The 20293-nt window shown below is 36.7% G+C and overlaps 2 protein-coding genes and 2 pseudogenes across 3 annotated transcripts; all 4 read right to left on the bottom strand.

Moving 5' to 3' along the window:
• Positions 1-744: 744 nt before the first annotated feature.
• On the bottom strand, positions 745-3274 carry LOC120214660 (annotated as a pseudogene).
• A 533-nt stretch (positions 3275-3807) lies between these two features.
• LOC120214659 lies at positions 3808-6487 on the bottom strand (annotated as a pseudogene).
• Positions 6488-11658: 5171 nt separating this feature from the next.
• LOC120214653 (E3 ubiquitin-protein ligase RMA1H1-like) lies at positions 11659-19443 on the bottom strand. 2 transcript variants are annotated; one of them, XM_039212492.1, is made up of 2 exons: positions 19289-19443; positions 11659-12428 (listed from the first exon to the last, which is right to left on the bottom strand). In XM_039212492.1, exon 2 carries the CDS (start codon positions 12422-12424, stop codon positions 11723-11725), a length of 702 nt encoding a protein of 233 aa, XP_039068423.1. In that variant the 5' UTR covers positions 12425-12428; positions 19289-19443; the 3' UTR covers positions 11659-11722. The 2 variants fall into 2 exon arrangements, with proteins under 2 accessions (XP_039068423.1, XP_039068424.1); XM_039212493.1 differs by lacking the exon at positions 19289-19443 and adding an exon at positions 12572-12696.
• LOC120214658 lies at positions 14621-17869 on the bottom strand. Its single transcript, XM_039212497.1, has one exon. It carries the CDS (start codon positions 17867-17869, stop codon positions 14621-14623), a length of 3249 nt encoding a protein of 1082 aa, XP_039068428.1.
• Positions 19444-20293: the final 850 nt, after the last annotated feature.

Below are 20293 nucleotides of genomic sequence, written 5' to 3'. Positions count from 1 at the left end.
AATAATTTGTTTCCTGTTGTGCCGCTGAAAGTTCGATAGCTAGATCCAGTGTGCCGCCTACATAGGGTCTGTAACAAGAGTCCGACTCGTAGAAATCATCTGTAACAAGAGTCCGACTCGGTAGAAATCATCTTCGAGAAATCTTGAATATGCAGGAAGGAACACCATTACAGTGATACATTTAGTTGAAATATACTGCTCGAAAATTTTCCATTCGCATGGTTTCAATGAATGATTAATTCGCACAAATTTCTCAATCGTTCATGCATTAAATTTCAATCAATTCATAATTTCAATTCAAAACTTTCAAAGTTCATACTTGATATATTTAAATAAAATAATATTTATCAATGAATTTTATATAATAATTTTTATTTAAATAATTAAAATTTTACTTGTTAAAAATATAAAACAAGATCAATTTGGTAAATATACATTCCAATAATCTTTATTCCTTCAACCAAACACTGTAATCTTACATTACTGTCAAGCAAACCAAACACAGTATAAACATTCCAAGTAATATGTTAGGTAATGTTATATTCCGGTAATTCTATTCCCACTGATAATTATTCCGTGAACCAAACACACCCTAAAAGCATAAAAAATATTTGTGTATAAGAATTTAAAGAGAAAAAGAGAACGTACAAGCTGATATCGGATGACTACACAAAGGGCCACCAATGAAAAGCATAAACGATCAATGAGTGATGAGGAACCACACAATGGAGATTTAGCTGTACTTCATGGCCATAACGTTTTTGTTTCTTCGTCTTCACTTATTTTATCGGCTTTCATGCGATCCAGAAGTACATCCACTCTTTACCATGTCTTGTATTTGCCTTCAACAAGGCATGATACATTTCTCGCTGACCGGAATCTTTCTCCTCAGGGTCTCGACGAATTCTTCCGCGTCATGAACACTACCTTCATCACCTAGCCAATCCAAGATGCCAGTAATCACCCTGAGGTTCGGTTTCCACTTCTTATCCTCCACAAATAAAGATAGGGCAGCTTTCATGCATTCGAAGCTTCTCTCTCCTGACCTTTATCTAGGTAACTTGCTGCCACAAGGCCCCAACTATTAGGGGTGGTGGTCTTACCCTTTTCCATCAGATTTTCAAGCATCACTTCTGCCTTCTCGTGTAAACCCTTTCTAATATACCGACAACAACGATATTTGGTATCCGAAGATCATAACAGTTGCCAGATGATTCCCACTCCTCAAGTACTTTCTCTGCTTCTTCCAATTCATCAAGCTTCACAAGAGATGCAGCATAGTAACGAATCCTTGTTTATATACCTTTACAAGCAGTTTTCTCTAGACCCCATAATCTCAAGACCTCGGCTTTGTCTCCCAAGCTTGTATATAGTGATATTAATGATTGTAGCCGGTTCCATCTTTATTATCTAGCTTCTGTTCGGATATTTTCAGTGCGTCGATTGCCTTCTCGGTAAGGCCTGCTTTCATGTAACATTGGCAGCAACAGCATAAGTGTTCCAATCCATCTCAATGTGAGGTTGGTTCTCCATCTCTGTTAAAATTCCTTCCATCCCTCTATATTCGACATTACACCGAAGGAAGAATTCATGCAGATTCTGTAACTGAAGTTATCCGGGGAGACATTGTTCTCTTTCATCTCCCTCAGTACATCAGGTACCTTCTCATGCTGTCCAGTATTAGTGTAAAGGCACATATATCATTGTAAGTAAGAGCCGTCGAGGCAAAGCCCAACTTCTTCATTTTCCGCAAATGAGACCAGGGACCTGTCTGTCTGCCGCTGCCTCACATAACAATTCAGAAGGGCACCATATGTCTTATCGGTTTTATCTTGGTCCTTCAACTTATTAAAATAGATTTCAGCGGAAGCAAATCCTTGAACTTTACCAATGAGATCCAACTGCACGGCATGCTCAGTAGGTGAAAAGGCACAAAGACCCTTTCTATTCATCCATTCAGAAACCTGCACCCATTAGACATCAGGAAGCATCAGAAAGAATAAAGTTATCCATAATCTTATGGTTCAAAGTTTAAACATCCGATTACCAACTAACTGCAATTCCTTAACTCAAAAATTTCACGCAGATACGTATTCAACCACTACAAACAAAAAAGAAAATTTCAAGCTACATGGCACAATCAACCTTTAAGGCTTTAACTAACAAGTTCCCATTCATCAATCCATCTCCACTTTAGGAAACAATGTTGGAGCATCCAGCAACAATCTTTTTTTTTTCCTTGAAGTTACAAATTGTGATTATATCGACTCTTACGAATCAGAATCAATTATTACAAGGACAATACTGGATGACTAACTCGACTCAAACTAATTCCCGAAAACTTTTTCTCTCTTATCTTCTATGTTCATGATCGAGTCTACACACTAAACTTTGCAGGTCGGGAGTCAACTCTAGAAAACAAAACCTCACCTTTTACTCATCATCTCCATTACATCAGCTTACAGATTTCGACATTATTTCAAACCAACATTCTCCTTGTTGTCAAATAATCACTTAGGCGCATAATAATAAAATTCAAGTCAAATTATGCAAACAACTCTAGGAAACTTGTTGGCAGTGATGATGTCAAACCTGTCTTGGCTTTTAAAGTTTAAAAATTCAAGTCAGCATCATTCAGTTTTGGGTAAAGTACACCAGAGGTAACTGAATTATGTCCAAATGATGTTTTTGGTCATCCAACTTTCAAATGTTACAAAATTTCAATTAAAAAACTGTTACAAAATGGTCCCAGCAACTTATAAATAGTAATAAATCTCAATAATTTCAATGACCGTTTTGTAAAATTTGGACATTCACTGATCAAAAAAATCATTTTTACAGTGACCTCAGCTGTACTTCACACTTATCACAAATGCTTACTTCTTAATACGACAAACATCATGAAACCCCAGATGAAAAAAGTATTGCAGATACAAAATTTTCAAACAAATTAAACTCGAGAATATATAAAATAGAACCAAACCTGAAGGGCCTGAGTGAAGCGTTTTCGCTTGCGAAGATCGTGAATGATGCGTTGAAGCTCGGCGACTCGAATGTTGTTGCCATGTTTGAGCCATCTTCAAGCTCAGCTTCGACGCTTTTGTCGGGGCTTCCCAGAGGACTGATTCTGGAATACAGAGTGGCTTTGTTGAGCCTGTTTGTATAATAAGATCTGCTTAAAAGCACATATCGAGTCTGGGATTTTGAGTTGAACAACAGCTTTGTGAAGTTCATGCTTTTAGCAGAGAAATGAGGTGAAATTGAACAGGGAGTTGATTTTGGCAGATCCTTCAAGTAGGGTTTATGAGACATGGTGGTTAATGAATATGGGTCGTTTTCTTGGGCCTTTTTTCTCAATAATGGGTCAAATTGTTGTGTTTCCTACAACATGGGCTTTGATTTGGGTAATTGTGATAACCAATGATGATAATATGATATGGACTATAATCAATTTTTAGTTAGGACTCTGATATATTAGGTCGGTTAAGTTGTGATGTACTCACAAGGCATATTACATTAGTCTTGATTGATATTAGATTTGAGTTTCATTCTGAATACTTTTCTTCTTTGTTTTATTGAAAATTAGGGTAAATTACACAAATTTTCTGACTATAAGGTATTGTTTTATTAAATTCATCGATTACTAAAGTTACTAAAACCTTTATATTTATATGGATACGAAGCACGTTGTGTTGATCAAATGAAGCGAGGAAAGCAACTGTTATTCCATAGTTTCCATGACTATTGAGCACATGAGCTACAAGCAATTAAACCCTTTTTCTTTGTTTTTTTTTCTCCCCTTCTTTGCTATTTTCTCAAGCACCACAACCTTGGGCCACAACAGAAGAAGATCAAAACATAAGCTATATATTCACCTAGCAGTGCTAGTTTCATGTGATTCTTGGTGTGCTGATCGAGGCAATCCAACAGCTTAATTTGCAGGGCTTTGAATTGTGCAATTTGGGTCTGCAACTCCACCTTCTCTCTCCTCAGGTGCTGGTTCTCCTCCATTAGTGTCTGACAATGAACACTCGTTTCATCGTCCATGCCATTGACGATGTGATGATGATGTTGGTGGTCTTCTTCGGACGAAGAGGAAGCCTTCAAGAAAGCAGGAACACGCTTGGCTCGGTCCTCTTTCGTGTTATCTCCACCATCATTTGCTTATGACCTCTCCGAAACTTATCGTGCTTGAATTCCCACCTCCTTGATGATGTTTTCTTAAAACCCCTGTTCATTGCCAACAACATATTAGATTTTGCTTTCTTCATCCCATGTACTCTACTTGGTTAGGATACTCGGCTTTCACTCGAGCCGCCCCAACGGAAGATATTTCCCTTCTAAAGATTAATGGTTTAATTATGGATTTAGTCCCTATACCTTTCTAATATTATAATTTAAGCCGATATGCTAATTTTGCATAATTTGATCCCCTATTTCTATAATACCTGTATTTTTTTGGTACAATGTAATGTCCTTATTTAAAATTATTAAATATTTTAGTTGAAATTCTGTAGTGAATTTTTCTTAAAAGCGCTCGGTCCCTTTACCATATTAAGATTTAGAATTTAATCTCTATGTTTTAACTTAACATGATTTAATCCTATGATTTTATAACATTATTATTTAACGTTATTAAATATTCCAATTAAATTTTTAATATATATTTTCTTGAAAACACCTCGATTAGCACCATAATTTAGAAAATTTTAAGAAACCAATGTAGGGATACAAAAATCATAATTTAGTTCAATTAGAGCAAAGATCGATTAAAACTAAGAATCGATACAGATTTTTTTTTGGTTAGATGATACAAATTTATAGAGTTGTATTAAAATTTTAGGGATATGAGATTTGACCATCAAATAAAATATAAAAGTATATTAAAATTATATATAAATTTACATTTTTTAAAAATACGATTGCATCTTAGCATCCTTTCCATCCATCCCGATGAGAACTTTTTGCTTTGCTTAATAGGATAGCATGCAGTGTGTGAAAATAAAGGTGGAAAATATTGTCAGGAGAAAAAGAATTCGGCTTTGGAAAGGAAAACAACTCACATATGTATTAAGTTGGCGAATAAAGCTAGAAAAATTATTGTGCTTGAAATATCTAGGCAAGTCAGCTCCGAAAACTCCGCCGGCGACCACACCACGAACCCCGTCCCTTCATCGTTCCACGACACTATTTTCTTGCCGCCGCCGCCACCACCTTCTTCCTCCAACAAGCATAAGTCTTGGACAGAAACGGAGCTGGCCCTTTTGCTCCTGGGAGACGAGCTCGTCGGATGATAGCTCATTTCGCAGCTCATAATCACGTCCCTTTTGAACGATAATCAAAGACTAACAAGTCTTTTATATTTATATACGCTAGAGAGTTAAAGCTCCCCTTGTTTTCTACACTTTCTTCGTTGTTGGTTTATATTATGTCAGTACGCCTCTTGGAAACTACCGGTGCCGTGGAAAGTGGTTCGCTTTTCTTCGTATTTTTTTTACTTTCTTTACTGATTTTTATTTTTTTTGGGGGTTTGGAATTCAGATAATGCAACTTTGTCGCACGGTGAATGGCTTGAAGAAACAATATATATATATATATTTCTATAGTGAACAGTTTGTTTTAACTTATTAGTCAAAAGCGAAAGGGTTAAGGCAGATTGACAGAAGCTTGAAATGACAAAGATTTCCATGCATTGAGCACATGGGAGTATCTTCATATAATTATTTATAGTGTTTAATTTATTGAATTTTTATCTAATTTTCGTAATAATCTGATTTAAAAAAATTTAAGGTACGATATGGTACAATTGAATTAAACTAGAGTTTATGTTTGTAAAACTATATATATATATATATTAAGGCTTGATGTACTTTTAAAAATTGATATTTATCGTTGATATAATAAATTTATTTCTTTAATTTATGATTTATTTCTATCGGTTTACCCGTAACATGACCAATAACCAAATTTTCCAGACCCAATATATCAATAATGAATCAAACTAGAGTTACGTAGATGAAAAAGAAAAAGAAAATACACCCAAAAGATTAGTCAAAAACTTGTCTATTGGCTGTTTGATTTCAGAGAAATTCCAAGTTGCATGCCACTTATACTATTTACTTGTAAATATGTATCACTCGTCTCATAGTGTGCATGTGGTAAGTAGGTTTTGGGTGCATAGTTTAGATGCTCTTATGACAGTATTACCCTTTACTCATCTTTCTTAAAAAACTTATAACATCATTCTAAAATAAGGCAGATCATGACTGTATATTGTTTTTACTCGGGACGAAAATATAAAAATAGATCCATAATTTAAAAGAAATTTAAGAAATGTATAATATAATTTTTATTAGATTTTTTTATTAAATTAAACAAATATTAATTTATCATAATGTCAAAAAATATATTTAAGCATATAAATACTTATAAAAATATTACCTTCGAGTATTTCTTGATGTAAAATCATTGATGATGGTGTCAACATTAATACTTTCCAAAACTTTTCTTAATACATAACATAGTATTTGAAAACAAAATAATGATTTTATTTAGAATTTGAAAATATATAAAACTCAAAAGAAAAAAAATTAAAAACGTGATCTACCTAGAATTTTAAGAACAATCTTCAATAAGATTCGTAATTTATTATAAAAAGTAAGAAAGTATATTAGTTTTTTTAATTTGTGGACCCTGTGCAGCATCCCTCCTGCGCTGGCCTAGGGTGGACCCCGTTTACACGTGTTTTATGTTTGAATTTTAAATTTAATTTTTATATTTTATTTTGACCCATTATAATTTTTAAATTTTTAATATTGATTTAAAAGATGAATAGATTATATGATTAAATCGTGTATATTTAATATGATCGAATAACAATTAAACTATAATTTACGCATCACTTCGAGGTTAACAGTAGATATTGACTGAATTGATATAAGTACTAGTTATTTTTTAGTTTAAGAAAGAAACATTAAAATTTAAAAAAGTATGTGGCTGAAAACGGCCAAATTAAATTATTAGACTAAGTACAAGGAGTATAAAATAATTTTGCCACGTTAATTTTCTTTGATTACTTTCAATAATACAGTTGTTTATTTATTCTGGATGCGATTAAGATATTTTTCTAAAAACTATTTTTAGATATTTATTCTGTCAAAAACTTTTCTAAAAGAATAAAGGTGTAATACATGCAGAAACTAGGGTTTGGTGCATAAGCGAGTATACAGGATAAACTATAGGATTGTAGAGGCCGGTTATCTTCTTTAAAAATTTTAATTTTTAGTCTAATTTAAATATTTTTGTTATTTTAATTTTACTTCTCTAAAATTTTATCATTTTACGTCCTTAAATTTATTTAAAATTTTAAAACCAACATCTTTAAAATTTGACATAAATAAATACTCGGTAAATATACGAAGCTTTCAAATCATTCATACCCACAAGTTGAAAAATTAAAATAAATAAATAAATAATTAATTAATGGCCGTGAAAGTCTGACCATTCTGCAAAGGTTTGCTATAACTTTCTTTGTTTTACCAGCTGATGTATTGTGAAGAAAAATGTCATTTTGTCCCAGATGATGTGATGTGCTGTCCTTGACTGGTCTCTTGTATATATTTTTAAATTATTGGATAAATTATTCAAACGATCACTTTAGTTTCACAAGTATTTATTTTTTGGTATTGAATTTTAGTTTTTCATTAACATTATGGATTTATAACATTTTTATTATTGTGGTCCTTAATATTTTAGTAGGAAACAATTGTCATCGACTATCATACGAATATGAATTAGATATGATTATGAATATATGTATTTGACAACTCAAAATCAAAAAAGTATTAGTAACGAGATTCTCAAATCTCACATTATTAGGATATGGTGTTTTTCAAATATTTAAATAAAAAATTTTAAACATGCACTTATTAAGTAATTGAATAAGATATTTTTTTAAATTTTAGATTTGAGACAGGTCTGATTTTTATGAAGGATAAAATCAAATCGGTACATTTTTAAGATGAAAAATGGTCAACCTCACTAGATTTGGGACTACTAGTATATTATAATACTTGATATATCTATGTCAATATATTTATATATGAATAATTACTAGAAAACACTTCTCTATGTATTTTAACTAGTATCATATTTTACTTAATAAAAATAAATTATATATATCTGTTGGGAGTAATTTTTTCATCCAAAAAATTAAGTTAAATTTTAAATCTAAATTAAATTGAATAACAGATAAAAAATTATAATATTTGTTGGAAAATTATGAATTTAATTGACAAATTTAATATTTATATTAAATTCATAGTCCTTTTGACTATTTCTAATTAAAAGATAATTTTTAATTTTAATATTAATAGAATAATTACTCTTTTAATAAGTAATTTTAAAAATGTATTTGTTATCTTTTTAATTTTGTATATTTTAAATTAAAATAATATTTGCTTAAGTTTAAATAGTAAAATGAATTTACCTTTTCACCATTACAAATTAAATATATTATTTAATTTTAATATTTGTATGATAATTACTCTTTGAATATCTCAATTTAAAAAGGTAGTTGTTACCTTTTTAAATTTGAATATTAAAGATAATATATACTTTTGTATATTTTAAATTAAAATAAATATATTAAATTTAAATAGTAAAAAGAGTTATTTTTTGACAATTGCAAATTAAATCTATTATTTAATTTGAATATTAGTAGAATAATTATTCTTTTAGTATGTCAATTTAAAAATGTATCTTATACCTTTTAACTTTGAATATTAAGATAATTATATTTTTATATATTTTTAATTAAAATAATATCTATTTAAGTTATAATGGTAAAGGGAGTTTTATTTTTTGAATATTTTAAATTAAAAGATATTATTATCTGTTTAAATTTGAATATTAAAAGATATTTAGTTAGATTAAATATCTCTTGAAAATCCCCTATAAATAGTGAGCAAACATATTAGGTTTTTTATGTCTCACAACTTAGTTTTTCAAGAACTTCTCTTATCTCGATTTTTTTCTCTTCCACTATTTTTCGGTGATAGTCGAAAGCTAGGCTCGTTCGTGATCTATGCAGATGTGCTCAGGGGCGGAGCCAGGATTAGATATAGACAGGGGTCGAAATATAATTTTTTTTAAGAAAAATACAATGACTTACCAGATATTTAAACTTACAATTCAGAAAACAATGTGTAATTTATCTAATAATTAAATTTATAATGACCTAAATTATCATTAGACAAAAAATTGAGAACATTGAATTATCGTTCATTTTTTGTATAACGACTGGTTTCTAATCTATTGGTCGACTAATTAGGATAAGGTACTGCAAGGCGAGGGTGACATTTCCAACTTCGTTTGCTCCATTCACAATCGCCAAGATTTGAACACATGACCTTGCTTAAGGGATATAGTGTTTATCCCGCTAGACCAACCGATTGTGGTATTAGATATCATTCTTTAGTTCGCCCCTACTTGATTAAATATCTAATAAATTTTATATTTCTTAATATAATTATGAGTTTTACATTAACTAAAATACTATTAGATCAAAATCTATCGAACATAAATAATTTTACAAGGGTCGGGGCTTCTTTGGGCCCTAAGGGAGCTCCGCCCTTGGATGTGCTACTATAGTTGATCATAAGTTATTGTATCCCGAGAGATAGACGATTAACGAACTTGAGTACTAAAGGAATGACCGAAAATCTATCTTAAGGAAGTCGTGTAGTGACAGACCTCAACTGATTCTGATATCAACTAATCAAAATAAAAGAGTATTTTTACTTCTATTTAATTTTGATTTATTTTATGAAGTTTAACTTTTTTATTTGATTTTCTCAGGTTTAATTTTATCTCAGATTATTACTTCGATCAATAATCTTAAGACAATAAACTCGTTATTATCTCTAATTTCATAATGCGTGCGATTTTTCTAACATATTCTGTTGAAATTGAAATATATACTCATCCTTAGAAAAAATAAGATCTAAAAAAAAGAGTAATGGGATTAGAGTAGGCGGCACACTTGATTGACTGTTAAATAGAGGGTTAGGTTTTTGCCTATAGCGTTAAAAAAAAGATTGCACTACCGTGAATCAAGCAACCCACTTCCTTCTTTTCAATAATTTAGCCGAATTCCTTTTCTTTACACTTTTTCCTTTATATATATATATATATATATTAGTATTACTGCTGAATTTCTTGTTATATGTTATTATTTTATTTATTGGATTAATTTTGACTTTCATTTATCCAATAAAACAGGCAATGGCTACAGTATTAGAATACGACAACGTGTACATTTTCGTATGTGAGTCAGTTAAAGTTACGGTAGTTATATGTGAAAACTTTATATATGGATAGATGGGATATAATATGGATTAGTTACAAAGAAAAGGAGGATGTGGCTTATTCACTAAGCACATGCTTTGCTTGCTGCTGAATCAATAATCATTGTTTTTGGTTAAGTGGGTGTCCAAGTGAAGCGCATTCAGGGATTTGGGTTTGCTTTTTCCCCCATCAAGTAAGTAATTAGCTCCTTAATGATTTTGTCCAACTTGGGTTTTTGCAATTTCAGATAATGTTAAGCCTTTGTTCATATTGTTGTCGACAATTGGGCTTCTAAGATCAATGAAGTCGGTTCAAGCCCATAGTGTTGCTGCAATTCTGATACGTGGACCGATCCTCAGACTAACGTACTCGCCGGGACCCTTAAGAAGTGGTCCATACTCCATACATATTGAGCCTTGCCTTACTGTTTTAGCAAGTCATTGATGTGTCTGGCTCTACACACGTGTCCTCACTGATCCTTGCCGACAAAAACTTGAGACCACACCTGTTTTTGGGGCTCATTAAGGCTGTGACCCTGAGTTCATTTCCCCCTCATTACCACATTTTCATCAAATGAGTTAATCACGAGTTTCACTTGTCGGCATGTAATAGATATATTTCACATGTACATGTTTATTGGCTCCATCACATTTTGAATCGAGTTAATTTTTTTTTTTAATTTAGATCATATTGAATTTAAGTTAATTTTATATATGATTAATTAAAATTTAAGTGAAAGTTTAATTTTTTTCATATCAATATTATTATTAATTTGAATAGTTTTAAACTCTAGTCATTTTGAATTTAAATTATTTTTGTTAATGGATCTCTCCATTATACGGCTAGTTGTAACATTCAACAATTAATTATGATATTCTCAAAATAATATTATTGTGGAATACAGTAGATTTTATGTAGGGCATCGGGTGCTTATCGTTACTCAACTCCCCGCGAAATGATTGATATTTTATCACCATATCCCTATAACAGTTGTCGAGGAGTGCATTGAAGGGAGAGGTTACAATTTGATGATCTTATAGGGTGTAAAACACTTGCGGTTATTTACCTTCCAACTTCAAGACACCACATTATGACTCAATTAAGAGCTTGGCGGTAGTGGGGATTGAATTGCAGAGTTGGTGAGAATTGAATGACCGAATGATGTAATTGACGAGGGCTCAAGTCACCTAAACACCCTTTGCTCTCTAATTACACCATCGGCCGGTAGACGCAGTTGTAAAATAATGACAATTTTCAGATAAACTCTGATATCATATCAATACAGTATGATCTCATTTACCTAAGCCGCTATACCACAAGCTTACATCTTGATTCTTTACAATTTATACAAAAACAGAAGTGGCACATAAGAAGCTCAAAATACGATCAGACACAAAAGGAAACAACAGAAGAGGAAGATTGAAATTCTGTTCAGTGACCTGTCAGCCTGCATCTCATGTCTTCTCAACCTGGGGGTGCTACTACTTGCCGTTACCAGATGTGAGTTTGGATACGCGTATATGCTTTCCGAGTTTCCGAACACCCTTGCATATACCATATCTCCAAACATCCCAACAAGGGGATGATGGAATGCGCCCCCGACGTTAAGCAACGGTGATGATGGATCATCTTCATAGTAAGCATGGGGGTTGTAGTTTTGATTTTGATAAGGGTTGCGATAAGGAAGCTGCTGACCGTTTGGGGATGTAGGCGATAGAAAAGGCTGCGTGCCGTAAGCCGGAGGTCTAGGGGGTATCACCATACCCCCATAAAGTGCCTTGCCTTGAAACTCGGATTCAGATTGGCCACGACCGTAAAGGGGAACCATGGTGGTGTGGGATATATCAGCTTTGCAAACCGGACACTGTGGGTGCTCGTCTTGATCAAGGGAGGCACTCTGGACATGAAGCCACTTATAGATGCAGGGCCAGCAGTAGAGGTGACCGCAGAGTGTGACAATTGGTTCGTGTGCGAAGTCTAAGCAGATATTGCAGTCAAAGTTACCACTCAAATTCTCGGTTCTTGAAGCACCGGGGATGGCCCTCCATTTCTGAGCATAATATTGCTCAAAATCCATGGATCTGTTCAAAAAAATGAAACTCATATTTAACAACTAGGACACTCAGGATCAGCAATCAAGCAACTAGACACAGAGCAAAGCAACAAATCTAGAGAAAAGAAAGAGAAAAAAAGACAATAACTATGATGTAATAGTACAAAAGACCTGCAATCAGGTAGCAGCTGTATATGCAGGAAATATGTGAGGGGCCAAAATTATGATAAGCACCAAACAGATTAGGTAGCAACGCACAGCTTGATTCACATTTTCTACCAAATGGATAAGAAGAAAAGGCAAGGCAAATTTAGGGGACCACAAATTACATTCATGCATCTCAAAACACCTATAGGGAATAGTAACTAGCTTGAAAGAGTGGTTTATGAGAAAAAGTTACAGTTTTCAACAAAAACCCAATCAGTTCCCCAGGTAAAAACAACATTAGTCGACGCATATTCAAACATGAATATAGATATATATGTCACGCCCTTAGAACTTCGACGCCTCGGAACGTGCGGCCTTAGTCGCTTTCTTAGTGATCGCGGCTAAGTAAGCCTGAAAATATCCTAAGCAAGGATGCTTAGAACCTCGACGGAAGCTAGACAAGAGAACTAGCACAAGAAGAAAGATAAGAAAGCTTTGAGAGAAGAATGCTCTTATGATTTCTCAAAGTGAAGGAGTGAGTACAAATGAGGAGGGGGAGGCCTCTATTTATAGCTAAAGCTCCCCTCAATGAACGGCTAAGATCTAATTACATCGACGGTCGAGATTAATCTTTACCTACCAAAAACAAGTGGGCATTATCTATACATATTTAAATGCCACCTAAGTCTTTGTGGCTTCTAGAAGGTCCAAAACACCACTTGGCTGCTCTTCATGGGCTAACCTCGGTTGTGGGCTCGTGGTCCGTGACATTCTCCCCCACTCGTTCTGGTGACGCCCTCGTCACTCGTCTGGCATGAAATTGATCTATTCCGGTTTTGAATTGCCAGAGTCCCTCGGCATGCTCCCAACTCCCTTCGCACTCGGGTTGTCCCTTCCACAAAACGAAGTATTCATGCCTTGGGCGGTGTCCTGGCCGTCTAATAACTCTCTCCGCCTGTATATCTTGGATCTCCTTGTCATAGGAGATCGCTACTCCGACTGGCGCTCGGTGTGACTTGCCTCGATCTGGATCCTCGGTATCCTGATGGTATGGTTTGAGCAGGCTAACATGGATGACGGGATACGCTCGAATGGTTGGAGGCAACTCCAATTTGTAGGCCATGGTGCCTACTCGCTTCACGACTCGAAAGGGACCCTCGTATCTTCGAACAAGCCCCTTGTGCACGTCCGCATGGCGCAAAACGTTGGCCAATTTTGCAAGGACAAGGTCGCCAACCTCAAAGTTCACGTCCCTCCGCTTTCGGTCAGCCCACTTCTTGGTTCGTTTTCCTGCCTTGTTCAAACAAGCTCGGGCTAAGTCATGTTGCTCGTGCCACTCCTTGGTAACGTTGTGTGCTGATGGATTGGGCCCCTCATATTTGGTAACAACCGTGTTGGGTGTCAATGGTTGTTGCCCAGTCACGATCTCGAACGGACTTTGGTTTGTCGCCTCGCTCCGTTGCAAGTTGTAGGAAAATTGGGCCACATCCAACAGCTTTGGCCAGTCTCGTTGGTTGGCACTCACATAGTGCCTCAAATAGATCTCTAACAGAGCATTCACTCGCTCAGTTTGCCCATCGGTTTGTGGATGAACTGCGGTGGAAAAGTTCAAGCTCGATCCCATTAGTTTGAACAACTCCGTCCAGAACCTCCCAGTGAACCGTGTGTCCCGGTCACTAATGATGGTTTTCGGCATTCCCCAGTACTTCACCACGTGCTTAAGGAAAAGTCGAGCGGCTTCTACAGCTGGACACACCTTAGATGCAGGTATGAACGTCGCATACTTCGAAAACCTGTCAACCACAACCATGATACTTGAAAGTCCATCAGTTTTGGGCAAACCAATTATAAAATCCATGGAAATACTTTCCCATGGGCGTTCCGGAATGGGCAATGGTTGCAGCAGTCCCGCCGGTTTCTTTGCCTCAATCTTGTCTTGTTGGCATACAAGACAAGTCTTCACATAGGCCTGCACATCTTCAGCCATATGCGGCCAATAGTATTGCTCCGAAAGTAGGGCCATAGTCCGATCAACTCCCGGGTGTCCCGCCCACTTGGAATCATGGCATTCCTTTATGAGCTCCTTGCGTAACTTCCCATATCGAGGCACAAAGAGACGATGGCCTCGGTGGTACAGCAATTCCCCTTCGAGCCAAACTCTCGGGTTCGCCCCTCCTTGGCTCCCTCGATGATTCGTTCAGCCACAGGATCATGGGGTAATCCTTCCTTGATTCTCTCGAGGAGAGTACCTTCCACAGTCTCGATGGCATACCTCCGGCTTAAGCCATCTGCAACACAGTTCACCTTCCCGGGCTTGTACTCCAAGGAAAAGTCAAACTCGGCAAGAAACTCTTGCCAACGAGCTTGCTTGGGAGAAAGCTTCTTTTGGGTGAGGAAGTAACTGTTGGCAACATTGTCCGTGAACACCACGAACTTGGACCCAAGCAAGTAATGTCGCCATGTGCGTAAGCAGTGTACAACTGCTGTCATCTCCTTTTCATGAACCGAGTACCTCTTCTCGGTCTCGTTGAGCTTCCGGCTCTCGTATGCAACCGGATGTCCCTCTTGCATGAGGACTCCACCAATGGCAACATCGGATGCATCAGTGAAGACTACAAAAGGCTTGGTGTAGTCTGGCAACACCAACACGGGCTCATTCACCATGGCCTCCTTGAGCTTTTTAAAAGCATCTTGACATTTCGTGCTCCATTCCCACACCTTGTCCTTCTTGAGTAGCTCAGTCAAAGGTGTTGCGATCTTGGAATAGCCCTTCACGAACCGTCGGTAGTAGTTGGCTAACCCCAAGAATGCTCGTAATTCAGTTACCTTGGTGGGTGGCTTCCACTCATCAATCGCTCGGATCTTGTCTTTGTCCATCTGGAGCTTGCCTCCTCCAACGACATGGCCTAGGAATGGAACCTCCTTCTGAGCGAACGAGCACTTTTCCTCTTTAACATAGAGCTCGTTATCTCGTAAGACTTGGAACACTCTTCTCAGATGTTCGATGTGTTCCTCTAAGGTCTTACTGTACACCACAATATCGTCAAGGTAAACTACAACGAAATGATCTAGAAAGGGTTGTAGTACCTTGTTCATCAATGTGCAGAAGGTGGCCGGAGCATTCGTGAGGCCAAATGGCATCACAAGGTATTCGTAAGAACCGTACCTGGTCACACAAGCTGTCTTCGGTTCATCTCCTTCGGCTATCCTGACTTGGTAATAGCCTGATCGTAAATCTAGCTTGGTGAACCACCTTGCACCACCAAGTTGATCGAACAAGTCCGCAATGAGGGGAATGGGATACTTGTTCTTTACCGTGAGCTTGTTTAAAGCTCGGTAATCTATGCACATCCGTAGAGAACCATCGTGCTTCTTTTGAAATAGCACCGGTGCACCATAGGGGGACTTGGATGGTCGGATGTATCCGGCATCGAGGAGATCCTTCAATTGTTTACGCATCTCCTCTAACTCGGGTGGAGCCATTCGATAAGGGGCCCGAGCAGGTGGCTTTGCATTCTCCACTAATTCAATCTTGTGATCCACCTCCCTCTTTGGAGGTAACTTCTTGGGTAACTCAGCAGGCATCACATCTTTGAATTCCGCCAATACTTGTCCCACTTCTCTTGGGACTTCCTCGGTCATTGTGGGTTCAGTTTCCACCAATGAAGCCACAAAGGTGGGTTCCTCCTTGCGCACCCCTTTTGAGAACTGGATTGCGGACAACATCTTGGCCTCGATTCCAGGCCCTCGGCTCACTGGAACAATGCATTGTTGCTTTGGATCCAGGATGCACAAGCAATCGGCAAAAGGCACTGGGAAAGCATTTATTCGGTCCAAAAAACTTAACCCAAGAACAAAATCGAAGTCATCGAGAGGAATTACCTTGATGGTTTCCTTTCCGGACCAACCTCCGACGGTTAGCTCGATTCCCTTTGCGACCCCCGCAATTGGAACTTCCTCGGCATTCACGGTTTTGATGGATCCCGTTGCCTTCTCCACATGAAGGCCAAGTCTCTTGGCAATTTGTTCGGACATGAACAATTCTGAGGCACCTGTGTCCACCAGTGCGCTCATCTTTTGGCCTGCGACGGTGATGTCTACGTACATCAATCCCTTCTTCTTGCGGCCTTTCTTGACCTCCATGGTGCTAAGGATGGAGCCAAGTTTGAGAGTCTCACTCTCCACCCCATCATTCTCCTTGATGGCAGCGACTTTCACAAGTTGAGGACAATCTCGTTTCATATGATTTCCTCCACAAGAAAAGCATGATAATTCCCCCTTTTTCTCCCAAGGATTGAAGAGCTTTTTGGGTCGATCATTCGGCTTCCCATGATTTCCCGTTGGCTTGTGAGAGTTTCCTTTGGCCTTTTCTCCCCCACTATTACCTTTGGGTTTCGACCTGGATTGGAGAGAGTCGGTCCTTTTTACTTCAAACGGGGCAATAGCCTCGGCTGCATCTAATGCCTTGGAGAGTTCGGTCACTCCCCTCCTTTGGATCTCCATGTTGGCCCAACGTTGTAGTCCATCCATAAATGCAAAGTAACCTTCGGACTCGCCCAAGTCTGGGATTTGCATCTTGATCTCTGTGAAGTTTTTGACATACTCCAAGATGGATCGGTCATGCTTTAATTGTTTCAATTTTGCTCGAGCCTCGAGCACAGCATTCTTCGGATAGAAATGCTCCTTGAGTTCTCCCACGAACTCCTCCCACGTCCCGACTGGTTTTGTAATCTCGGAACACCTACGACGCCACCATAACATAACAACATCGGTAAGATAATTGGAAGCAACATTTACCTTGGTGGTATCATCCCCGATACCCATGCCACGGAAGAATTGCTCCATGCCCCAGATGAAATTCTCCACATCTTGGGCAGTCCGACTCCCTTTGAACTCCTTCGGCTTAGGGATGTCGATCCTGGGTCTTGGTGCTTGCGCTTCCCCAGTCACTCCATTCAGCACGGCAGCCTTGTAGACAAGCAGCTCGCTCTTGAGCTCCTTTACCTCCTGCATTATTTCGGCCCTCATGGCCAAGTACATGCTCTCGAGGCCTCTGGTACGGTCGTCTACGTTATCCGTCAATTCGCTGATGAGTGCTTGAGTTTCTTCACGGAGTATATCCTCTACGGACTCCACCTTCTCTAAGCGAGATTCAACTGAGTCTTGAGTCTCTTGAACTTCATTATATCGGTCTTCTAATCTACCGACCCTTTGCTCAAACGAGGCCACGATATCCTTCGAGCTCCCTCGTTTCTTTGCCACTGCAGCGCGAGTCTCCATCACTTCGCTTGTGGGGACCTCGTCTTGGTTGTGTTGTGCCATCTCTTGTAAAACTAGCTCTGATACCACTTGTCACGCCCTTAGAACTTCGACGCCTCGGAACGTGCGGCCTTAGTCGCTTTCTTAGTGATCGCGGCTAAGTAAGCCTGAAAATATCCTAAGCAAGGATGCTTAGAACCTCGACGGAAGCTAGACAAGAGAACTAGCACAAGAAGAAAGATAAGAAAGCTTTGAGAGAAGAATGCTCTTATGATTTCTCAAAGTGAAGGAGTGAGTACAAATGAGGAGGGGAGGCCTCTATTTATAGCTAAAGCTCCCCTCAATGAACGGCTAAGATCTAATTACATCGACGGTCGAGATTAATCTTTACCTACCAAAAACAAGTGGGCATTATCTATACATATTTAAATGCCACCTAAGTCTTTGTGGCTTCTAGAAGGTCCAAAACACCACTTGGGCTGCTCTTCATGGGCTAACCTCGGTTGTGGGCTCGTGGTCCGTGACATATACATATACCCATCACTTACCCCCGAGTCCCGGTAGCCAAAAAAAAAATATTTCCCACGGTAACTCCGGGCTCTGGTGTTCGTAAACCGAACGATTTCAACACCTAGTTTTCCAATTCAGGGTTTCCCTGTAACCTTATTGCAAGTTGCTGCAACTCCCACTAGCTGTAAATCCAAATACCATTTTGGCCCAAAACTCCCTGGGAGTTGAGATAACAAAAAACACTCATCCATTTGAGAAGAGAAACAATCAAGGATGGACAGAGGAGTTTAGATATTTTCTTTGTATTTTTTTATTAATAATTTGTTTTCTGTTCTAAAAGTTTATAAGGTAGCCCATCTAACATGAAATTTACGGGTCTGTCCCAGACACAATGATTCATATGAAGCACAAAACAGCAGACTGCGTTTTACTATGTTCTACTTCTTTAGGTCAAAATTGCGTGAAACATGAAACCTTGAAACACATCAAACTATTAACCACGAATCCACCACCGACACCGTCCCCCTCGTCGTCAATGGGGCATGACCGACACAAATTCGATATTTTTTTCTTATTCTAAAAAGAAATCAATTGATTAAGTTCCAAGAGCATATTCGAAAACTACAACACCAAGATTTTAATTTCCTTATCGGAGCATGATTTTTTTAACCAAAGTTGCTCAATCATAAACTAGCATTCGAGAGCAATTAATCCATTGATTCTTATTTCTGCATCATTGGATTTCTTTAATTTCTTCAATTTCTCGAATACAAACCAAAGGGTAAAGTTCTAACTTGTTTGTCAAAAAGAAATCCATGGGAATCGGAAGGAAACATTTCCCGATAATTATAAAAGAGGCAATTTCAATTTAAAAAAAAAAAAACCAAGCTTATTCGATCTAAGGAGAGCGATATTGATATCAATCCAAAAGAAAATTAATGAACAAAATAGAATCAATAACCTATAACTTACCAAATCAAAGAGCTGGAAATTCGACAAACTTTTGAGTTTGTTTATGTCGTTTACAAAGAGAGACAAAAAATATAAAAGAAGGCGAATTATAGGAGAAAGAATCCACTAAGCCCGCAATTCAACGGCTGTTTTCATATGGGAAAAAAAGGGTAAAGGAGAAAGGGATCTGGCAATGGAATTAGAGCGCGCGTCTATCGAAGATGCCCATTTAATAGCAGAATACCGTTCCATGGTTGATAAACAGTGCAGCATATACATATCTGTTTAATCTATTTTATGATTTATTATTTGATATGTTGTTAACCAAAAAAAAAAAGAGTTAATTGCATTAATTTATATACTTTTGAATATTTTAATTTAATCCCCAAGCTATGACTCTCATTCTAAATTAGTCTTTAAACTTTTGAATATTCTAATTTCATCCCCAAACTATGACTCTCATTTTAAATTAGTCCTTAAACTTTTGAATCTTCCAATGTCATCCCCAAAATATCCAAATATATAATTGTTTTTAACCATAGTTTAACCTAAATTTTGTTATTTTCAAACATATAATAATATAATTTGGCCTAGCGATTTTATTGTCAAGAGAAATGATTAGTATATACATATAGTTTGGGATAAAATTGAAATATTCAAAAGCTTGAGGAAAAATTTAGAATGATAGTTATAATTTAGGAATGAAATTAAAACATTTTAAAGTTTAAAGACTAATTTGAAATTATGGTTATAATTTAGGGATATGCAATGTAATCAACTCTTAATTTTATAAATATTTTTATTATATTAAATATTTTATTTTTAAAATTTTAAATTATTGTAAAAAATATATTAAATTGATTAAACTATGTATTTAGTCATTCACATATTCTCGTGGTTCTATTTTAATCATCTAACTATTTTTTAAACCATATCTTATACTACATTTTTGTTTCATTTTAATCATTTATCATTGAAAAATAAATATAGTTACTAATATAATATTTTATATTTTTTTAGCTATGA

The sequence above is a fragment of the Hibiscus syriacus genome, unplaced genomic scaffold (assembly GCF_006381635.1).
Source record: "Hibiscus syriacus cultivar Baekdansim isolate YM2019G1 unplaced genomic scaffold, ASM638163v2 tig00110084_pilon, whole genome shotgun sequence".
NCBI lineage: Eukaryota > Viridiplantae > Streptophyta > Magnoliopsida > Malvales > Malvaceae > Hibiscus > Hibiscus syriacus.
This window is presented reverse-complemented; position numbering and strand designations above follow the sequence as displayed.